The following is a 22985-nucleotide window of genomic DNA, read 5'->3' as shown; positions in this document are numbered from 1 at the left end:
CTGGCCTTGGGCTCTAGGTGCTAAATAACAACAATAACGTTAAGGGATCTTTATTATTCAAAAAATAAATAACAAGATAATCACAAGTTCATTCTGGAAACAATGGAGACTGCAGGTAGATACAATAGATTTCCTTTAAATACAGTCATTTCAGGAGGAGGAGGGGGCAGGCTCAGAGCTGCTCTCGTCTCCCCTCTCCCATCTACAGTGGTGGAGATAGGGATGGGGTTGAAATAAGATAACTGATTAGCAACAGCTTGACTCCTGTGTGTGTGTGTGTGTGTGTGTGTGTGTGTGTGTGTGTTTATGAGAAAGAGAGAGAGAATGAGTGTCAGGGTGGTTGGTGGGGGCAGGGTTTTCCTGTTCTCCACTGCATTAGACTTTCTAGAGCCTGCCCCCTCCATCGGGGCCACAGGGACCCAGAATCAACCATAACTGAATGTGAGCTGAGGCTCCCTGTTTCCCTTCCGCATCTTCACTGATAAATCAAATACATTATCCACTGAAAGACACTGTATGCAAAGAAACGAAACTGAACTTGGCTAATTATCTGCTGTTTACTCAGCATTCAATCTGTGCATAATGGCCTGTCTTTCCATAGGACTCTCGGGATGTCTGCATCAGTGGGGTTGCTGCCTCAGAATCTAAGCTCTTATGGAACAGGGCCTGTTTGGGTTTCACCCGCCCCGTGATTCACTTTTTGCAGCCCTATGTGCCTTGGGGTATATAATAAATAGTTCTCCGTGAGGAGGATCCTAGGGTTATAAATAGGCAGTTCAACAGGGGGTGGTCTTAACTGCTCTGCTGTATTATGAAGACTGCCAGCATCAGCTCAGCCGCAGCCTGCGAGGTTACACTGTTCAGAGTTTGAGTAAACCAAAAGATGTGAAGCCGGTCCCATGGCTCACTTGGCTTGGATCAGTCACGTTGACAAACACCGAAGCACCTGGTTGCAATTCAAATACTCCTCCCAAGTGAATGGATTGCTGCCCGCAAGGTTTGGAGGAACTGTGGGTATTTGCCGCTCTAAGTAAGATTCTCTCAGATCCACTCACGGACCTCAGGCAGAGGCTGGCTATAAATGGAGCTTGACCCGAAGCTTCCCGATTGGAACAGAAGGTGACTTGGGCATAGATATAATAGAGTCCTTGTCTTTTAACGGCCAGCTGTTTCCCATTTTCGAGGGTTACCAAGTTGTTGCTTATGGTGTAGTATCCTTTTTGGGCCCACTGTAGAACTGTAATGGAGAGGGGAAAAATTCATGGTGAGGTGAAGCATAGCATGGTTCACATTCTAATGGGAAATAAAGTTTAATGTTGGATACTGGCTTCATATACAAACGGAAGTTTTGGGCGTCAGGGATTCTTAAGGACCCTTCCAGCCCTCAGAGTCCGTGGAGGAGTTATGATTGACGAAGCAGCATAGCCTTTACAGTCAGATGGAGCTGGGTTCTAATCCAAGCTTTTTCAAGCTTGGGGAAGTCACTTAATCTCCCCGAGCTTCACTTCCTCGTCTGTAACACGGGGCTATGTTACAGCATATTTCAGAGACGTGTTATAAAGATTAAATAAAGTAACAGAACACAGTAAGTTTCCTTCTCTCTTTAGAGTTCAAAGTCCACTTGCCCTTGAACCTAAGAAAGTGTGAATAATTTCAAAATTCCACATCATAAATTATGCATGCCAGAATATTCAGACAAAATCCTTGCTAATATTAACATCGATATCTTGCTTTCCTTGAATTTTACAAAGTCAGAGAGTTCCTAGTCCACTAGCTGAGCCTCAGCACAGAGAAAAAGAAAGACCCCATTTCTTGCTACCTGATCATACTGTTGCAAATTCAACCTGCCTCCCACAGTAAGGACTAAAATTAGGCAAGGAAGTATGAAAATAAACCTGTCATTTCACTGTGCGTTTTGATCTCCCATTGTAGTGGGCGCCACCAACTTGAAAGTGCCTGTATTCTTGTGGCTAAACCCGAGTACCCACCAACAGTGTGCCATTTTCTCTGCTGAGATGTTGAGTGGGTTCAAAGTAGTATGTGCACCCGATTTCAAATCTCAGCTCCCACAGAGAGCTAGACTGCCGGGGGTGGGTGGGGGTTGGGGGAGAAGTGAAAGTATTGATTCGTTTGCTTCCTTGAACTTTTTTTTTTTAATATCTGTTTGGTGGTCTTAGGCCTATCAGAGTTTAAGATCTAACCTGTTAAAACTCATCCTTTTGTAGTGGGAAGTCATCTTGAAATGCCTGACATTTCTTGGCCCTCCAGACCACTCCAGAAATGATACTTTATGGTGTTTTCACTTTTGGACCATCCGATTGAGAAAACAAGGGCAGGGTCCTTATCTTTTAGTCCATGAAGTTTATTTTTGTAAGTCCTTGCCAATTTTCATCCTTGCTGTGGGATGTAGGTCAAGTTTGCAGCAGCATGACCAGGTAGGAATGAGGTTTGGGACTGGGGTGGGGGAAGAATGTTACTCTCTTCCCACCTGATCCCCTGAGAACCTACTGGGATGCAGACTGTAAAATATGCTAGGACCAATATCAATCATGAGCCTTTGGCAGAATCTGAGCACCATGAAATATCACTAAGAACAGAGATTTATATACAGGTGGACAAAGATTAGTGGGAAGCTATTCTTCCACGAGGTGTCTCTGCTGCTGTCATCCAATCTGGATGAGACGATGTCATGTAGATGGCCACCCTGGACATGCCAATGTAGTTGTGATGTTCTCCCATAAGCATATTTTCTGAGAAAGAGGTACTTGGCAGAAATATTAGATATTGGGAAATAACTGGTATTAATGAAAGGCTTTATGTCGCTTTTCTGATATCTAAACTAAAATGAAGTTAGCTCAGTAATGACGCCTTACATTTGTATAGCACTTGACAGTATAACTTTCTTCCACATTAGCTAATTTGGTGCTCAGAGTCGCCCTGTGAAGTCAGTGAGGCAGGAAATTGCTGCATAGGTAAAGGGACTTGCCCAAGGTCACCCAGCAAGTCATAGTGATGGTTCTTGAAACTCAGTGTTCAGAAACTTCCTATCCGGTGCTCTTACCACTGTACCATGATCCATGATAACCACGTATGTGTTACACCCGCTGAGAAGCCCAAGCCACCTGGAGATGAGGGGGTGTCTCCTCTCCTCTTTCTCTCTGTGTCTCTGTCTGTCTCTGTCTATCTCTCTCTCTCTCTCTCTCTCTCTCACACACACACACTGTTTAGAACTCTATTCTGGAGCACTGTGCTAAATGTTTCAAAGACTGCTCTGATGCTCTCAGACTGCATTTATGTAGATGGGGGATTTTATGCTAGCATACATGTTTCCATCCATTTATCAGATGCGACACATTCTCCAGCGCCAGCAATCACAAGGTACAGATTTGGGAAAAAAGATCTAAGGGCTAGAATGATGGCAGAACGTATATGGAAATAAAATCGCTCAGAGTTGAAAAGAGTACAGTATGTCATCTGCTGTTACTTCATTGGAAAATCTAACATCCTGGCACCTATTGATCTTTGCAGAATGATTTTACCTTTAATTTCCCTGAGATTGGCCCCGGTGAGGCTGGGGTTAATCATACAGGGATTGACAGATGGCAAGAAATACCCCCTGGGGCCCATTTACACACAGTGAAGAGGGGTTAGGATGAGGGATGCTCCCAGTCAAGAGGTCACTACCTGCCATCTCTTCTATGTTATCAGAATAATGGTCCCTCCACCCAGTAATTCATCATTTAGAATCAGCCATTGAGGAAGAACATAATGAGAACATTGGGATTGCTTCCCACCTCCTTTTGTCTCTCTAAGTCCCATCTCTGCATTTGAGCTCACTTTGAAGGCAAAGGAGAGCGTATGAGAGGTGTACGGGTAGGTTTGTAAATTGGGCCCCAGAAGAAGAGAGGAACCTAATCATTAAGCTACATTGCTTTAGCATGCCAGCCTTCCCCCTTGCGTGGTTGATGCTCAGATGCTTTTGGACTTACCAGATGCTGTTTTACTGCTGGCCTCACTTATGACATGTGCCGCAATTTGAGGCTCCTGATCGCCTGAAATGAAACCAAAAGCAAACTATCAGGCCAAAGTAATACAAAACTGCCACAGAACTGTATGGTCTAGTTCTATAGCTGTGTAACAGAGACTTTGCTTAAATAGGTTACGTAAAAAGAAGGATAAAGCGGTCTGAAATCCCTCTCACAGAGGGAAAAGTTGATTTCTAAATCTCAACAATCGAATTGGCTATTTCTGCTGATCCCATTCTTCTAATAGTTGTTCAGTACTTGTCTCCACTTTCCGTAGATTGAAACAGGCTAAAAATACTGCTCTTCATTAAACATATTTTGAATCTTCCTTTTAGGAACAACTCCCACCTGTTGGGAATCTTAGTGGGCCCCAAGATCATGTATGCACACTTAGCTAGTAAGATGCTTATGGTGTCTGATATGGTCAAGCAACTGGCCAAACTATTATATCTATCTCTAGTTGTTTCTCATGTAAAAGGCTTGCTACTTAATTAGATGCTGATCTCCTAAGAGAAGAGATGGTGTGGAAATTTCTTTTTTTCCAGTAATAAGCCTGGTACTGGACACTTTGTAGTCGCCCTATAAAGTCAAGTTGCATGACCTAAATTACCAGTTTTGTTAAGTTTATCATTTTCCTGAAGACTACTAGGCAGCATCCACATGAACTATTTCCTCAAATTTCACTATAATTAACAGACAACATGGCCCCATTCAACGTATCTTACAGTCATTCTGAAGATAAAAGCTTTGTAGAAATCAGATGACCCTTTGCATCTGGACCAATAGTTAAAGTAAGCTCTAAGTACACTTCTTTGCCTCAGAAAACGCTATCTGTATCTCTGAATGCATATCTGTATGTATATATGTATTTCTTTGTGTGCATTAAATTTACACAAGTCATAGCATCACTTTCACTGACTTTGTGATATAATAGTTTTTCTAACAACACTCATCTACTAACATTCCATCTTTCCCATACTCAGCTGCTCAGGTCACTCCAGGCATTATTGCATTCAGTTTGGGGTGCCACATTCTAAGAGGAACAGGGAAAGTTACTGTGTCCAAAGAAGGAGGTAACTAGGAGAGGGAAGGGCCTGGAAAGAGTCATAGGAGGAACAGCGGAAGACAGTGGGGAGTTTTAGCCTGAAGAAGAAAAGGCTCAGGGGCCATGACTGCTGTTGTCAACTGGACAGCTGCTGTGTAGAAGACAACGTGTACTTTGTTTAGTATGGCCCCAAAGAGCAGAACTGGGTATGGTGAGTGGAGATTACAGGAACAAATTTCAACTCCAGAGGAGAAAAGACTTCTCTTGAGTAGTATAGTAACCTTACTATAATTATTAGAGCCATTCAAAGATGGACTGGGCTGCTTTATGAGATAGAAGGTGCCTAGGCATGTTTGATGACAGGCCAGATGCTCAGAACTGTTGTGAAGAAGATTCATGATCTGAGGATGGTGCTGGATTTGAAAACCATCAAGTTCCCTTCCAACTCTGATATGTTCAAGAAACTCTGACATCAAAAACAGAGCAAAGACTAGAACGTTGTCACACTGAATCACTCCTTGATCCTAGAGGCTCTACTGGCCATGGTTCCCCATGAAAAACTGTTATCATTGAGCAATGAGTGTCACTGCGGCCGAGTGATGACTTTCTTGTCATCTTAGCCTCTACTGGTGACACTAGGCTGTATGGTTGCTTTGATTAAGGTATTGAAAATAATAGGATTTCTTCATACTTGGTATTGTCAGCATTAAAGGAACACAGCCTTCCTCATAAATATATACATCCAAAGCCTTTCCAAATCACAGGCACCAGAGAAGGTGTTGATTTTGGCAATTGTGTTCCTGTTTTATTTCTAGGGCTAAGAGTTCCCAGATTCAACACTGGGTTGTTCAATATAATCAGCCTACAGCTTCCTTTTAGTTTTTAAGCATTCATAGAAATTGGTAAATAGCAACCTACCTTTTTGCATTTCAAAGTTTTCTCCTTTCTTCTTCACTTCTTCATTTAGCATTATATCCTAAAATAAGAGTCATTGCAAAAGGTCATTTTGACAGGAACTCTGCTGCAGGGTTTTAGAGGTATCATTCATTTGGCATCTGTCATTACTCTGGTGTCTGTTTCTGGTAAGGATTATCCTATGGACTTAGATCCTGTCATTAATTCCATCATACTGATTGGGAGCCCATGCCCCTGACAGGTGAGCTGACAGCCCAGAAAGCCCAGGGGTGAACCTGGAAGCAGAATGTGGGCCTTATTATTTCCATTCCGGTCCTCTCTTCAGACCAGAGGCTGTGATTCTGAGCCTTCCTATGACCCCAACCTCTCTGGCTTTGACGGGTATTGACCAATAATGCCCAACGGAGAGAGGATTCTACCCTGGGAACTGGTATACAGAATATTATTAAACATAAACCATGGCATGTCTATTAGAATAAAATTGGCCTGAAAATCTCTTAGGAAATGGTAACAGCAGGTTTGACCTCAGGGAGAAATCTCAGACTATGAATAGACCTTCGGACATTTTTTATTTTGTTGTCCCTTTCAATGGGCTGAGGAGAGTCTTGTTGCTGGTTGCCTTGTGTGGCCTGTATTTATTTAGCATAACCAGCATATAGGAAACAGGTAATCGTCCAATGCTGCTGATGTTCAAAGGCAAATGCAACACTTCTTAAGGGGTTTCTTCTCACCCAGCAACTGAAGAAAGTCTAGACGTACTTAAGGAAGCTAACAGGCACTGCCGTCAGCACAGCTGGATGTTGATAAAAGCTAAGGCTGCCGTGTTAAAGATACTGAATAAAAGGCCTGGAGGGCTTCACTGGCTGGCACAAGGTCACCCAAGGAGTCTGAGGCTAAAGCCAAGAGTAGAAACTGTGAGATCACATTCATAGGCCAGCCTCAACTGGCACCATCCCTCTGTATTCTGAACACAAGGGAGAAAGACAGTATTATTTTCATATCTTCTGATAGTCAAAGTCCTATGTGCCTTCCCATTACTGAAATCAATTTTCTCCAGGGTCTTTCCTTTTTGTTCCCCCCATAGAAGGAATTAGTGTTGTTACTATTGAGTGTCTTGTTGTAGGCTCAGCTCAGTTGCCAAATGTGAAGGTATAAGTCACAGAGCCAAAAGGGGAGCGTGCACCTCGGAACAGGCTCTGTGGCTCACATGGGCCACAGAGCTTCTTCAACTTTCCACTTGAGCTGAAGTGTGGCACTGTGAAAGTGCAGCAACAGGAAAATGTTTGTGAGATAACAAGTAAACAAATGAGTATTTAGTGTCTTTTGAAAAAATGGAGTGTGATGATCGAGGTTGAGATACTTTGAGGCTGAGTGGTTGCATTGGTGTCAGGGCTTGGCAAAGATGAAAACGTGAAGTCAGCAAAGTTTGTCTTTTATGCACCCAGCCTTGCTTTTCCGTGAACTTTCCCCCAGCCACACTCCCCAGAACCTCTTTTTTTTTCTTGCCTCACTCCCCACCTCAACTGAAAGACTTTTTAAAGTTGACTTTCAGAAAATCTGAGATTAGTTGTTTCACTCTTGGTGGGAACTCTATGTGGCAGGTACGGACAAGTTGATCTTTAACTTAAAAAGGAAGTGCTTTGACCCTATCAAAGATATCTCAGGCATTGGTGGGCAGACAGTCATGGAACTGATCATTCTAGCAGAGGGTGGGTAGTAACTTTTAATGTGAAATTACACTATTCAAAATGCTGCCTCCACTTACACTAACATAAGCCCTGAATCCCATCTTCCCCCTAAAGTGACTTCTTGGTACTATCTGCTTCAGGAGATAAGTTCCTTGTCACTAGAGGTGTTCAAACAGAGATTGGGCAACCAGTTGGTAAGGGCGGTGAAGAGAAGCCTGAAGTTCTGGGTTGACAGTTGGATCTGATGATTTCTAAGACCCCTTCAAGTCCTATGATTCAGAGCCCCAAAACTCAAACGTTAGGTTGCTCTGGACCAGTCGGACTATGACCCAGAAAGAAAGCCTGCTAACATTAGCTAAGAATACACAAATCCAATTTGGGGTCATTCTGTAGTTGGCCTGTTGGGTTAAACAAATCCAAAATATTGTTTTAGAATGAGAAGTTTGGGTGAATGAGTATTGGAAAAGGGGTCAGTCATTGGGGGAGGATTAGGTAGCTGGAGGACTTTGTGTCTAATCTTTGTGCATATCACATGTACAGATGACATTGACTAGGATTCCACCCCTGCTGCAATAAGAGGCAAGTGACCTCCTCTGTTGCATGTAAAGAGCCCTGGTTGACATGCCAGAGAAGGTCTGCCTTTTTAGAATATGAGTTTTTGGAGCTGTCACTTTTTCTTGCAAGCATAAGCAGAGAGGCCAAACCAACTGTTTCCCTTGCTTCTATCCTGGGTAGCTGATTTGGAAAGCTTTACATATCCAACCTGAAATAAAGCCATGAGGAATTGGCAGTTCAACTGTAAAACTCTCAGTAAGAAAGAGAGACGGAGGAACAAAGCAGTAGCCGCTCTCACTAGCACTGAGAGAATTGAGGGCTGATCACTTAATTACAGAATGTTGGAGCCGGTAGTGCCCTTATAGATAATCTCAGCCCTCTCAGTTTACAGATGAGAAAACTGAGGCCCAGTGAGGTGAAGTCATTTGCCCAAGGTCACACAGCCAAGCACATTAAATATTCTATTTGGATTATTAGCCTTCGTTCTGAAAGTCGCTTTATTCACATTTAAATTGGCGACACCTCCCAATACCCTGTAATACTGGCAAGAATCCTCAAAGAACCGGAGAAACTCAAATCATTTCCAAGCCTTGCAAATAAGGAATTAGGAGTCTTCATCTAAAACCTAGATTAGTGTAAAGAACATAAAAGCCAACAGAGATCTGAGCTGCATTCTGATGTCTGTAGGGGACTCAGGAATAAGCTCTTGGAGTCTTCACTACCGGATTAAATTACACACTGGGGATGGTATAGGAGGACAAGAATAAGCTCAGAAATAAGATCTTAAGCCCTTCACTCCTGGGTTAAATTACACATCACCTATATGTGAGAACTAATTCCTGGTGGTTTAGCCAGATACCCACCCGCCTGGCACAGGGCAGCCCTTAATGTGGAGTGCTGCCTCCTATTCATGACCCCAAATGAGCTGAGGGCCAAGGGTGTTTGACTCAGTGTTCTGAGAGGGAAACAGGCCGAAAGACTTCTTGACGTTCTGCTTCAGGAGAAAGAGCCCCTAGACCCCTTGCCTATGATGATGGAATTAATGTTGTAGGCACATCCTCAGTAAACGTTCTAGAATTTCTTGTTTTAGGTACCCATTATAGGCCATAGTCACTGCAGTGACTTCATGCAGGGTATCAGCCTGTTGGGCTGGAAGGCTTCAAACGCTCTCTGCCTCAGGTCTTGATGGGCCCCAGAGTTGCCTGGCTTCATGAGCAAGTGGTATTACATGGGGTCTGGTTTGAGCGGCACTGAGAAGATCCATCACCCATTCCTGGTAGCTCTCTTCACAATAAAGGGACAAGATCTCCCTTTCATGGCACCTGAGATTCTATAATCAGAGAAGCATTTCTTCATATGTTAGAGTGTCTCAGTCTCCAAAGTCCCTACTACTCCCAGTAAAGGCAGTATCTCAACCTGTGGCCTGCCAACACTGCAGCGACCAGAGGTTAGTGCTTCCCTGGGAGATGGGGACCAGACTATGGGTCCACAGTGAGAAGCCATCAAGGTTTGGATGGAAAGATAAGAAAATGCAAGAAGCAAACTTGATGTAATTCATAATTTTGCCCAGAGGCAACTGCATGTATGAGCTCACATGTGTGTGTGAATATACCCATGAGAGTGTGCATTTTCCCCAGAGAGGGCCTTTTTTGTTCTTCTCAAGAACATTCCTACGAATGTGCACGCTTCCAACTTTCTTTTCCCTTTTAACATAGGATTTTGACTTCATTTTTGCTTTTTTTAAAAATGCGCGTACCCATATATGTATATATGTACCTATACACGTGTAGATAGATAGCGCAAATGTTAAACTTTCACATTGTCAGATTTCATTTCCCCGACCTAGAAGACATAGTAAAACTTTTCAATGACACTTTTACCAACAACTGAGTTCCTTACCTTGACGAAGCCTTCGAACTGGCTTCTAATTTCCTCACAGTTCAGTAATGATAAAGGCCCCTCTCCTTTGTTGCATCTCTGTATCGTTTTCATGAACACAAAATCTTCATGAAGATTCCTTTCATCTTCTATCTATTTATGAAATAAGAGGGACATGAGAAATGTAACTCTGAAGGAATGCATCTAGGGATGTCTGCCTCTACACCCACTTCCATGGCATCAACAACAGGCGGAGGACTTTGGGTGTATAAAGGGGGCACAAAAAGTTATTATGCTGGATTACTGCTATTTAGTATTTGCAGGTAAAAAAAAAATCTACAAAGGCCAACAATTAAAATGTCGTATTATCTGAAATTCTAGGTAGAAATCACAGCTACTCTAATAAAATTTCACCACAAAGTGACCCTTCTTTTCAATGTATCATAGCAGCAACATCCCGTAATTGTCATATTTCCCATTGCTCCCCTAATGTCTGGTCATTATAAACACAGTCTATAAAATCGTTTTCTGCTGAGCTAAACTGCCCACTTGATTTTAGTGTTTTTGATGCAGTGCTTTATAAAAAGAAGTTAATTTGCAATGTGTGTCAATTAACTCGAGTTCTAATTACGTCTCTGTCTTTTCAACTTTAGTATTTGTAGAAAACATTTGCATTTTTAAAGAAATCATCTTTCATTTCCAAAGTTGACGAGATGTTTTATTTTCCAATGTCTTAAAATAATTAACTGTATGAAATTCACTTGTATAATCAACTAATTCTGTGCCAGTTTCTTGTCTTAAGATTAAATTTTAGATTCAAAACAAGATCTAGTTAACCGGCGGCTTTGATTGTCATTAAGAGCGCATCTAAATGCTACGGTAAATTTGAGTCGGCCCAGGTCATTATTTCACCTTTAGAGGCTAGGCTTATGTCCAGGCATTTGATTGGCAGAGCCCACCAGGCCAAACGCAAACAAACAACCAGACCCAGAATCCCCCTCTTTTCTCAGCAGTGAAACCTAAAATTTGAGTATCCCAGTGAATTGCCTCAACCATCACTGCCCCACCTCATCCTGATAGAAAACCTCATGGCCTTAATTCTAGGTTGGCATCCCAAGAGAAGACACACAGACATCCCTGAGAAAACGCAGTCTCCAGATGCTGTACATCCACGATTCCCACATCCAGACTTGTAGGAACAGCCAGATAATTGATCAAATTTCTCCTTTCATCTATGATCAATACTTTGTCAACATAGCCAGTAATGCCACTCCGTGGGAGTGGATAAACACGTCAAAACAGGGTAAATTCTAATGGCTATTTTTTCCTAAGAATACAGAACAACCTACTAAGTTACTCTACTTTTTCGTTCCTGTAAGTCCAACTGTTCAAGAATGGAAAACATCTCAGAGGGAAACCGAGCAGCTTGCAACTACAATCAGTGTTTGAAGAGCTACACAGAGAATGCTACTTTTACTAAAAGACTACAAATTCTGGGACTTATCCATGTCTATGCTAATCTGAAGGACTATGAAATTTCATATCAAATTGATGCTCTCCTTTTCTAGTTGGAAATTTAGAAGAAAGAATTGTCTCCATCAGAAAAAATAGTTTACTTTTTAAGCAAAACTTTAGCAAATAACTATAGCTAATGCCTACATAGTGCTTACTTGTGCCAGGCTCTGTTCTAAGCTCATTACAAGGCTAAACTCATTTAATCTATGAGGTGGGTACCATTATTAGCCCCTTTTCTCAGATGTGGAAACTGAGGCATACAAATATAAAATAACTTGCCCAGGATCACAGAGCTAGTAGGGGGCAGAGGCAAGATCTGAACCCAGGCAGTCTGACTGCAGAGCCCAAGCTCTTGACCAGAGACAAGAATAGGAGATCACAGTAGACAACAAACATTATGTCACAGGACCATTTGCGTATTTGGATTCCTACCATTGTCCATCATTTGGGTAGAACTAAAACCAACCAAATCACAAATCAACAAGGACCCCACATTTACTTAATAAAGGCTCATGGTTCATCTTACCTTGTCCAATCTTCTGTGAAGATACACAGCAAAAAGTGCTGACACAATCATCTGGGTGATAAGAAAAACAGTAAGCAAATACATAAAAATTTTCATACTGACGGGTGGTCCAGTGGCCACAGATCGAGGAGAAGGTTGGCTGTACGTTTCGATCATGCTGCGTTAGAGTTGAAATGATGTCTTCTACCCGAGAAGGTGGCAGAGGCAGCATGAGAAGACTGTCAAAGTGGCCACCTTACTCAGGATTAGTTAAGAGCGCACAATCGTCGCAGCCCACACTTCCTGGAAAATGTGCTTCGTAGTCTCCTCTCCCAGCAAAAAAGTTACGTAAAGGTTTTTTTTTTTTTTTAAAATTATACCCATATCATTCACTTCCAGGCTTTCCCTTTTGTTAGTAAAGAAGAAACAAGCTTCTTCTTCCATACATTCATTCTTGCCTTGAAATGTCATAGACTTCTTAACAGACTATGGCAGTATTTTCCTATTGCTGTCTAACTTTTGGGGTTCACCAGTTTCAAAGAAAGTGACAAATTAATCCACCAGCAACAGACTTATTTCAATTTCAATCTTACTACTATAAAGCGGGAAGTTGGTATATGGGGAAAGAAACACATGTCAACAAAAGTTTGGATTGGTTTTATGAGTGGTGTGCCACTAACTGCTTCTCAAGACTTCTTTAATCTTTAAACCCCACGAAATCCCGGCAGCTTTTCAAGTCAAGTCTATGTGGCACAAAGCAAAAAGGAGTGCTGACAACTACTAAATAAAATTTAGCTGGAAAGATAATTCAAGAAAAATAAATTTCTCAAAGGCCAAGAGGAGTAGGGTCTTGAGGGAAATCAGGCCAAGACTCTGGGATTGAGGTTAAAGTAGGAATACTAGTTTGACTTAGCCAAGTTGCCTGTCTACACTATTCCACTCCATCAGATAATTGCTGAAGCTGATGTAATGGCTCAGAATAGAGAAAATAGGCTGCGATTAAGACACCAGAATTCTAGTTCTTGCCCTACCAATAAATTGCTATGGACATCGGGCAGATCACTTTACTGCTCTAGACCTCAATTTCCTCATATCCAAAGTGGGCAGTTACCTCTGCCTTGCCTATCCTATAGGTTGTTGTGAAGATCAAATAAAGATGTGCACGAAAGATCTTTGAAACATGTTAAACAATAGACAAACAACTCTTATCCTGAATTGTTTGGAATTTGTTTGGCCTAAGATACGAGTTTTCCAAATAATCACCAACTCCTTACATGCTAGTAAAAACCAAAGGAACAATAATGACCTCAAAAACACTCGGAGTTTTGACAACAAATTGAATCATTAAGTGCGTAGGATTATGCATTTCTGAATGGCTTTTGTGTCGTCTTATCAGATTGCCTTCGACATATAAGCAGCTGTGGAAATCCCTACCCCACATCCCAACCTGGTCTAGAAACCGTGATGAGATAAGATTGCTTTGGTGATTCCTATAAAATTGTTTTGAGAGACAAATAGGAAACGTAAGAAACTGCTCCGATAGGCATGCTATCTGTATAGTTAGCACCTGCTCTCTTCCCCTCCCACGCCCCAGCATCCTGTCCTGGGCCCAGATCTGTGTAGCTTTTCACTACATCTGCCAAGTAGGTGGCTTCAATGCACGTGATAAACTTTGATCAGTCAAGTTAGAGGCTTCGGTTCTTAGACAAGTAACCTTAGTTCCACTGAAGGAAAATTATCACGAGAGCCAAAAGGGGCATAAGGACTTCTCCAAGGCCAGTTTCATACAATTACAGAATGCCAGAGCTGCAAGGACCCTGCGAAGATCAGCTCAGCTGAGCCCCCCAGGGAAAGGACACTTAAGGGACCACAGTGTCAGGATTTGTTTACGCGACCAACTTCAAGAAAGAGTTGTTATCCAATCTTCCTGCCTCCACTTCTGGATCTCCAGCTTCCCGAAGTCTGAATTCTGCCCACAATATTCCCCTGAAACTACTCTCACCATTATTAGCTCAATAGTTTTGGCTGACAGTTTTTTTTGGTGAGGAATATTGGCCCTGAGCTAACATCTATTGCCAATCCTCCTCTTTTTCTTTGAGGAAGTTTGCTGCTGAGCTAACATCCGTGCCGATCTTCTTCTATTTTGTATGTGGTATGCCACCACAGCGTGGCTTGGTGAGTATAGGTCCGCGCCCAGGATCTGAACCTGCAAACCTTGGGCTGCTGAAGCAGAACACACAAACTTAACCACTATGCCACTGGGCCAGCCCCAAGCTGACTACTTTCTAGAGTTCATTTTTAGCGACCTTTCTATTATTCTGACCTGTTATTCTGTTATCATGCTTCTGAAACCTCTCGTATCTTACCTCTCAGAATACTTCTTCATGTGATTCCCTTTTCTCTTTGTAACCCTTAAAACTTTGGTATTCCCTGTCCTCATTCTCCTCTCCCCTCCTCTCCCCTGTTCCCCTCTCCACCACTCCCCTCCCCTCTTCTCCTTCTCCGTGGTTTCCTTGGGTGATTCCCATCCGCTTTTATGGTTTTTACTATCACCTTCATTGTGATAAATCCCGACTCTGTGACTGAAGCCCTGAACTTCAGATTTGCAAGGACAGCTACCTCTGAATATCTCCACTTGGATATCCCAAAGCCACCTCACATTTGGCATGCCCCAAATTTAACTCTTCTCCCCACTCCATTTCCAATCCAGACCTGTTCTCTCTATCTCAGTGAATGGTACCCCACCTGTCTAATTCAGAGACCTGAGAGTCATCCATGATTCCTCCTTCTCTCTTGCCCCAGATTTCTCATCAATCCCCGTGGCTTCTTCATCCCCAAACCTTCTCAATTGCCACCACTTTTCTCCATCTCCCCTGCCAACATTCTAGCCTAAACCCACATCCTCTCTCTCCTGGATTACTGAATTATACCCTCCTAATTTATCTCCTTGCTTCTCTTCCTGCCTCACCCTATCCATCCTCCATACTACCAGCACTATGTTAATTCTAAATCTTATAACTGACCATATTATCTAATCTGCTTTGAGCCTCCCAAGACTCTGCACCAGATCCAGGCAAGCAGATGGATAGAGTGCCCTGGCATGTTCAACATCAATGGGATTAACTCCAGAATAGCCCGCTTGTACTTCAATCCTTGAAGCCTCCACTTTCTTCCATCCTTCTTCTGCCTGGTCCTCTAGCTTGATGCAACAATTGGCTACCTTTCCAGCTTCCAAACTTTAGCTCTACTTTCTGATCTCTGGTTCTGTTATCATATGTCCTTTGTGTCAGGACCTTTCATGCCTGTGTCTCCCCCAACAAGGAGTGGCCTTGCCCTGGTGTTGGGTCCCTTTTAGAAATCTTCAGCAGCCTAATGCATCCAGAACTGATTCTTAAACTTAGTTTCCAAGAAGTCTGTAGATCTATGGAGGACATGAAAGTGCGTGCAGCCAAAGTCAAAGATCGACCATCTTTTTCTTCGTTCACAGAAAGAATTAAGTTAAGGGATTGAATTGTTTCATTTTTCAGCTTTTCTTGCACCAGATTTTCTTGAATCCCTGTGGCCCTCTTCTACTATTGCTTGTCTTCTAGCTAGTGATCCATCTGCAGCAAATAACTATCAAGGGAAAAACTCAAAAAACAATGGATTGTACTTCAACAGCTTGTTTTTGGTGTGAGTGTGCTTGTGGTTGTGATTTATATTGATAACCTAGAACACAGTCATAGTTTCTGCTAGGAAAATTGTTTCCAGTACCTACGAAAGAGTTAAATATATCAGCATTTTGTTTGTTCTACAAAGGGCCTCACAAGGACTCTTTTCCCTGAACATGTCTGGAAAACCCTAGCCTACAGAACGGTGTCTCGATTCTCAGCACAGCACATGATCTGACCCCTGCCCATCTTTCTGTCTTCATCTCTCACAACTCACGCATGCTCAACCTTGAGCATCAACCGTATCAAGCTGGTTTTATTTCCCTAAATGTGCTATGCTTTTTCAAGCTACCTGTTCTCTGTGCCCATGCTGACTCCCTCCTCTGTTGTCTATTAGTGTTGAAGAGACAGTCCCTCTGTGAAATATCCCCTCCTAGCTGACAAGGTGCCCTTTTCTGTGTTTAATCTATCATAGCATTTGCCACGATACTTCATAATTCACTTGTCTGATTTCCCTACCATTAGCTCCTGGAGGAAAGAGACAATTAAAAAAAATACCTCAGAATCCTTGCTTCTTGACACACTGTAAGGAATTAGTAAATCTTTGTCAAATTACTAAATGTTTTTCAAAGAGGATAGAAAAGGAAGTTGCAAAACATTTTAACCTGGAAGAATAGCACTGGCTAGCCTCCCTGGTGATACAAATTGGAATATATTTGTTTTAAGTTTTCTTCCATTCCTTTAATTCTTTCTCTTTCCTCTGGGGTCAGTTCCATTTGTTTATTTTGGTCCTTCTGTTTCATATGGTTAGTTTTCCTCAAATGTCTGACGACCCTTAGTTATCTGGTCATATTTGTGAGTAAAAAACTATGTGAGCTTTTATGGAGAGATGGCATGGATTTCCTCTGAAATTGCATTGATCTGTTTCCCCCACAAAGCTGTCTCTTGAATGGGAGGGCTGACTGTGGGTTCTGTTTAAGTGGGTAGGGCCTGTCAACAGGAAGGCTTCCCTTTAGGTTATGTGGGTGGAGAGGCAGGAAGACCAGGGACCCCCACAACTGATAACGTAGTAAGGAGGGCTTTTCTTTGGGGGTGGAGCCCTTTAGAGGGTTTCACTTTTGACTGATGCTGGTTTTCCTTTTGTTTTCTTTTTTCTATCTGTTGTGGAAGTCCCTGCACCCTCTGTAGAGTCCTCCCCAGGCAACTTTAGCCTGAGGGCAAAGGTCAAATATTGTTGTTGACAAAGAGTCCCTGGGGGAAGGGAGAGAGGGAGAAAAAGGTCCACTTTTCCCAGCTGTTGCCGTTGCAGCTCTTTGATGAGTTACCATAATGAATGCCTCTCAGCCTACCCCTGCTCTTTGCATTTGTCAACTCTGAGATTGGTGTCCCCTTGGAAAAACCCACTCTGACCTCTGAATTCTTGAATTCAGATTTCTCTGTTAGTCCAAATTCATTGACTTTCTTGCTTCCTGGTGTCCCTCAAAACTTATTTCAGATTGATGTCACCTTTCCTTGTTTCTCATGGTTGTTGTGGTTTTGTTCTTTTTTACATTTATTTTTGACTAAGTAATACATTCGCGTGGTGAAAAATGTAAGTGATACAAAAGAGTGTACAATGTAGTCTTCCTTTCACCTCTTCCACCCAGTTGTCCATTGTTATCCAGTGTCATCAGTTTCTTATGTATCTTCCAGAGATGCTTTATGTGTATTCAAGCAAATACATAGATATTCTCTCTCACCCTTTTTTACACACAGTAGTATAAAAGACGCTATTCTGCATCTTTGTTTTTTCCTTTAACAATATATCTTGGAGGTTATTCCATGTCAGCAAAGTACTTCTTTATTCTTTTTTTGTTACAAACGCATAGTATTCCATTGTATGAATGAAATACTATAATTTATTTAACTAGTTGCCTATTGATGAACATTTAGGTTGTTTCCAGTCATATGGTATCAAACAATGCTGCAACAAATAACCCTATACTTATTCAATTTTAAAAGTTTCTTTTCAGACATTACCGTGGGATCTGGAAGGCTAAAAATCACATATATTTTTTAACATTGACCAATCACATCACATGTGACCTAAACACATCACACTCAAAGGATGATAATTTAAAAGTTATTGTTTATTTTCCATTAGTCAGATCAATGCATAGTAAATCATTTGTGTCATACACCCTCTTCAAAGCCAGGCATTGCATTTTAGGGCTTCCAATGAAAAGACCTATCTGGCCTTGAGGATTTTGGTTGCACCATGTGGGATTCTCCATGTGGGTCTGCAGCAGAAAGCCAGAGATGATGTCATCTCTGGTGCCTCCATCTAGGATGCTGCACTTGTTGGCTAGATTTGTAAGAAGCAATTTCAGGAGACATTTCTTTCAATCGTGTCTTTTGCTCAAATCAACATTCACTGAGTGCCTATGGTGGGCCAGGGCTGAGCTGGATGCTGGGGATACAAAGATAAAGATGATAGCCCCTACCTTTTCAGGAGCTCCCAGTCTAAAGAAGCCAACCAATAAATGAGCAGACAACTAGAAAACAATGTGAAAAGTGCCACAGTAGAGGTGAACACAAAATTCTGTGGGATCATTAAGGAGAAGTACCTACCCAGCCAGGGGGTGAGATAGAAAGAAGATCAAGGAAGGCTCCTAGAAGAAGAGATACTTGTCATAACTTTGTATCCTGACTTCTGGTGCTCCACTGACAAATCCCAACATTCACTGTCCATCTACTGTCTTTGGCTTTTCTAGTCCAGAATCTTCCACCCTCTTTCATTCTGCCACAGTCTTCTTGTTGGCTATATTTACTCTGACACTCCAAAGGCTTAGGAGGAGTAAGGTAGGAGGGGGTTGGGGATAATTATATCCAGCATAGACGAATTTGGTTGGGGACAGGGGTGTTTGGAGTGTTGGCCTGGTTTCAGGTATTAGTTTTGATAGTGTGATCAGGATCCTTAATCCCTATTTAGCTGCCTACCTTCATCCCAGGTCCCCAAGGTGAATTTTCTCAGCAAAAGCCCATCTTCATTTCTGACTTCTGGGCACCATGACCTCACTCCCCATTTGTGTCAGAAAAAAAAGCTATATTTGTTTATGTGCTTAGACAAGAAACACAGGCAACAGTGGTTACTACCACTGGGAAGTAGAACTGGGGTGTGGCGGGAGGCAAGTTTTACTTTTTGATCTATACAGTCTTTACTCTTTGCATTATTTTTACAGTGAGCATATTTTACTTCTGTAACATTTTATTTTTTGATAAACTTTTTTTTAAGGAAGATTAGCCCTGAGCTAACTACTGCCAATCCTCCTCTTTTTGCTGAGGAAGACTGGCCCTGAGCTAACATCCATGCCCATCTTCCTCTATTTTATACGTGGGACACCTACCACAGCATGGCATGCCAAGCGGTGCCATGTCCGCACCCAGGATCCGAACTGTCAAACCCTGGGCCGCTGAGAAGCGGAACGTGCGCACTTAACCGCTGCACCACTGGGCTGGTCCCTTGATAAACTTTTAATTGAAGTAAACCTTTACCTACAGAAAAGCACACAAATCATAAACTTAATGAATTTTCATAAAGTAAACACATCCATTGTAATCATCACCCAGATTGTAGAACTTTACTGGTATCTCTGAAACGCCCCCATTATGTCCTTCCAAGCACCTCCACTTCTCACAAAGGTAATCACTATTCTGCCTTCTATTACCAAAGATTAGTTTTTACTGAGAGTTCCAGTTGTTCCTTATCCTTGTTAGCACTTGGTATCATCAGTATTATTTATCTTAGCCATTCTAATAGATCTGTAGTACTATCTCATTGTGGTTTTGATTTGCATTTCCCTGATGGCTAATGATGTTGAACATCTTTGCATGTGCTCGTTTGCCATCCATATGTCCTCTTTGGTGCCAACATCTTCCATAAACACAGAACATAATTTTTTTAATTGCTTCAAAATACTAATGCCATTAATCTAAGCAATAACTTTTACGTGTAACAATCCTTCCAAGAGGCAGATTAGGGTGATGGAAATAGCCGGGATTTGGTAGCAGACATTCTGGTCGACTCTACTTGTTGTAGGATCTTAGGCAAATATTTAACCACTTTGTCCTCGGTTGCTTTGTCTATAAAGCAGGGATAGTAATAGTTCCTGCTCATAGGTTTGTCCTGAGGATTAGATGGGAAAATTATGGAAGGCTCTCTGCTCTGTACCTGACAGGGTGAATGTTCATCAGTGTCTCTCTGCCCTTCTGGCAAAGCCTGCAAAGAGGGCAAGGGAGAGAGGGTTGTCCTTGAGGCAGTCAGTGGCTTAGTATCTGAGGGAGAATGAGTGAGTGATTCCTCTTTATCTGGCTCTAAGGTAAAAGACCCCAGAGTTGTGTCCTGGAGGCAGGATTCTGTCCTGATTCCACCACACCCCCCCCCCCCCAACTAAACACAGCAGGAGCAGCCTGCTTTGAAGGAAATTTTAGAAGAAATTTCTAGTCATAACTGGACTCTTGGGTGCTGCTGCAGCCCTTGTGTGATTTTAACACCTACTGCTGTGTGTCTAGCAAAAAGACACAAGCCCCATGACATCTTTCTGTGTAATTCCCAAAGGTTCTCCCATTGATGTTTCCTAAGGCAGCACTGCATGAGGGCCCTTGTGCCTAACATCAAGTAGTCAATATCTCCTCAGCAAATCTTTGCCCAGCACTTAGCAAGCACTAGGCTCTCTGATAGGTCTGTGGAACCAAAATGAAAAAGAAAGGACTGCTAGTTAAAGAGATAAAAAAAGCAAAGAGTTGACCACAGTGCACTGGAAGGTGCCTGCAAGAGGCAACATCAGAACCTTGAGGGGATTGTTTGCTGGGTGAGGGAAAAACGCATTCCACGTACAGAGAAAAGCATGTGTGAGGACCCAGAGCTGGAGACCAAAGGCTCTTTCTCCTCTTAAGGCTGCATGCTTGGGACCAAAGCCTTGCCCTGCACGGCACCCCAGCTTCTTCCAATGGGCCTTTAAGGTGGAGCACAGAATGGACTCTACGGTATAAAATCCTCTTTGTTCCATGGTGAAGGGTCTCAGGGGTCAAGTGGTTTACAAGTGGGTACATTTTTGGCTCCCGTTTTCCTTCAGAAATCAGCCTGATTCAACATGTAAGATTTGTCTCTGTGGTTCAAGCCCATTTTTTACCTCCCTTGCTCCAGTATCAACCTGCCTTCTGCATCTCCCCAGAGCTCTAGGACTCTAGTAGGCTGAGCCCTAGCTCCTATGCCCAAATCCCTCCACACAGCCTTTCCCTGGGCCCCTCTAATTTACCCCTACCCTAATCCTTCTTCTGGACTTGTTCAGGGTTCTCTCCTGTCTCTCCTCTCTCTCTGTGTCTCTCTCCAACTTCCAACTGCTGTTCTCCAAGCTGCCCTCTTCAGTTCTGACCCCAGGTTCCAGCAGTCCTCTCTGATCCCTCCCGGGGTCTGCCCCTGACAATCCCTTGAGGCTGTTTCTGAAATGAGCGCTTCTTCTCCTAAATCACCCCCTAGGTATCCTCACAAGAGACTGTCTTCTTAGGGGGGGACCTGGCTCAGGAGAACTCTAGTTCTCCCACAATTCTCCTGGGGCCAGCCCCATGGTTTCATAAATGCGGAAACTGAGGCTCAGAGAAAGGGGATGACTTACCAGGGTCATGCAGCAAGTTAGTGGCAGAGCAGAGACTAGCCCAGGCCTCCAGACTTCCAGCCAATGCTCTTTCCAAGGAATCAGACTGCCTCTCACAAGGCTCAGTTCTTCTAGCCGGCATCAGCTCCCACTACTGACTGCACAGTGCACCCATCTCTGTTAGCACTTCCTTCCTGAGCCAGTTCATTAAGACTGAAGCTGGCCCGTCCAGGCTTCTGACTCAGCAGCCTAGCAAAGAACATCCAGCCATGTCTGCATATGATTAAGGAAATGCCAGGGACAGGAAGCATTTTTTTTCTGGCAGGGTAGGGGTTGCAAAAGGAGGTGGAGAGATTCAATTAAATAGTAAGATGTCAGGGACCAAAGTGGGGTGGAGAGTGGAAGAGCTAGGATTACTAGTTAAATACATTTTGGTGCAGACATATTTACTGGCTTAGAAGGACTCCTGTGATACACCGTTAGTGCAAATCACATGGCAAAAATAGAAGGTTCCCATAGTTTCACCTGTGTAAAAATAAGTCGAGAGTGACCTCAGAGTGTCTCTGAGTGGTAGTTAGAAATTAGCTGTATGTTCCCCTCCATTCTCTGCACCCATGTTAACTTTTGCCCACAGGTTAATAGTTGGAAACAATTACCACAACATTTGAGAGCTGTTGTGGCGCAGGTGTCCACCTGTGAATGGAGTTGGGAACTTTCCTCTTTCACAATGTCCCATAGTGAGCCGTGCTGTCTTGCTGAGTGTGGACTTAGAACAGCTCCCATTAGAGCACATCTACATGTAATCCAACATCTAACCCAATCAGGCAATCTGACAGCAAGATGTTTTCCGACTGGAAGGAGCAGGAAGCCCTGGTGCCCCCTATTGTTATAGGGTCACTGATGCTTGGAGACCTCTCTCCTGCCATGGGAGAACCAACCACATCTGAAACTGTTCAAATAAGCAATGGGACTGACACTTGTACTAAGCTGAATAACGTCCTCCCCAAATTCTTCTTCACCTGGAATCTGTGAATGTCTTCTTATTTGGAAAGAGAACCTTTGCAAATGTTAGTTAAATAAAGATGAGGCCATACTGAATTAAGGTGGGTGCGAATCCAATGACTGGTGTCCTTATAAGAAGAGGAAAACTTAGACACAGACACACACCGAGGGAAGATGGCAATGTGAAGATGGAGGCAGAGACTAGAGTGATGCTGCCATGAGCCAAGGAACATCAAGGATTGCTGGCAACCACCAGAAGCTCAGAGGCAAGAAAGGATTCTTCCCTAGAGCCTTCGGAGGAGGCATGGCCCTGTGGACACCTTCATCTCACACTTCTGGCCTCGAGAAGTGTGAAAGAAGAAATTTCTGTTGGTTTAACTTACCCAGTTTGTGGTACCGTGTTACGGCAACCATTGGAAACTAACACAACACTTCCGTGGAAAAAATTGGCCCCATCTTCTGAAATGCTGCTCCAATCATGACATGAGGAGAAAGATGCTCATCAACAGAGGACATACTCTCAAACACAGGGACTGTGTGGCCCCTCTGATTATGCTCTACACTGGTCCATGTG

The 22985-nt window shown here is 42.9% G+C and overlaps 1 protein-coding gene and 1 long non-coding RNA gene across 3 annotated transcripts; both read right to left on the bottom strand.

Annotated features, from left to right (window-relative positions):
* Positions 1-34: 34 nt before the first annotated feature.
* On the bottom strand, positions 35-21684 carry CD40LG (CD40 ligand). Of its 2 annotated transcripts, XM_008508393.2 has the most exons (6): positions 21431-21684; positions 12148-12198; positions 10128-10259; positions 5989-6046; positions 3990-4052; positions 35-1237 (listed from the first exon to the last, which is right to left on the bottom strand). In XM_008508393.2, exons 1-6 carry the CDS (start codon positions 21437-21439, stop codon positions 861-863), a joined length of 690 nt encoding a protein of 229 aa, XP_008506615.1. In that variant the 5' UTR covers positions 21440-21684; the 3' UTR covers positions 35-860. The 2 variants fall into 2 exon arrangements, with proteins under 2 accessions (XP_008506615.1, XP_008506614.1); XM_008508392.2 differs by lacking the exon at positions 21431-21684 and having other exon boundaries at positions 12148-12435.
* LOC139081145 (uncharacterized) lies at positions 18089-19298 on the bottom strand. The gene is made up of 3 exons (XR_011536203.1): positions 19163-19298; positions 18387-18427; positions 18089-18225 (listed from the first exon to the last, which is right to left on the bottom strand). It is a non-coding gene; the product is annotated as an uncharacterized lncRNA (long non-coding RNA).
* Positions 21685-22985: the final 1301 nt, after the last annotated feature.

This window comes from Equus przewalskii, chromosome X (genome assembly GCF_037783145.1).
Source record: "Equus przewalskii isolate Varuska chromosome X, EquPr2, whole genome shotgun sequence".
NCBI classification, from domain to species: domain Eukaryota; kingdom Metazoa; phylum Chordata; class Mammalia; order Perissodactyla; family Equidae; genus Equus; species Equus przewalskii.
The sequence above is the reverse complement of the archived record's forward strand: the minus strand, read 5'-3'. Positions and strand labels throughout refer to the sequence as shown.

Bases quoted from the DNA above. Each gene is read 5' to 3' on its own strand.
- CD40LG (XM_008508392.2), bottom strand. From the start codon at position 12,303: ATGATCGAAACGTACAGCCAACCTTCTCCTCGATCTGTGGCCACTGGA. The intron at 10,260-12,147 runs GTAAGATGAACC...TTTCATAAATAG, and splicing joins TTCACAGAAGATTGGACAAG to ATAGAAGATGAAAGGAATCT. The intron at 1,238-3,989 runs GTAAGTCCAAAA...TCTCCATTACAG, and splicing joins CAGCAGTAAAACAGCATCTG to TTCTACAGTGGGCCCAAAAA.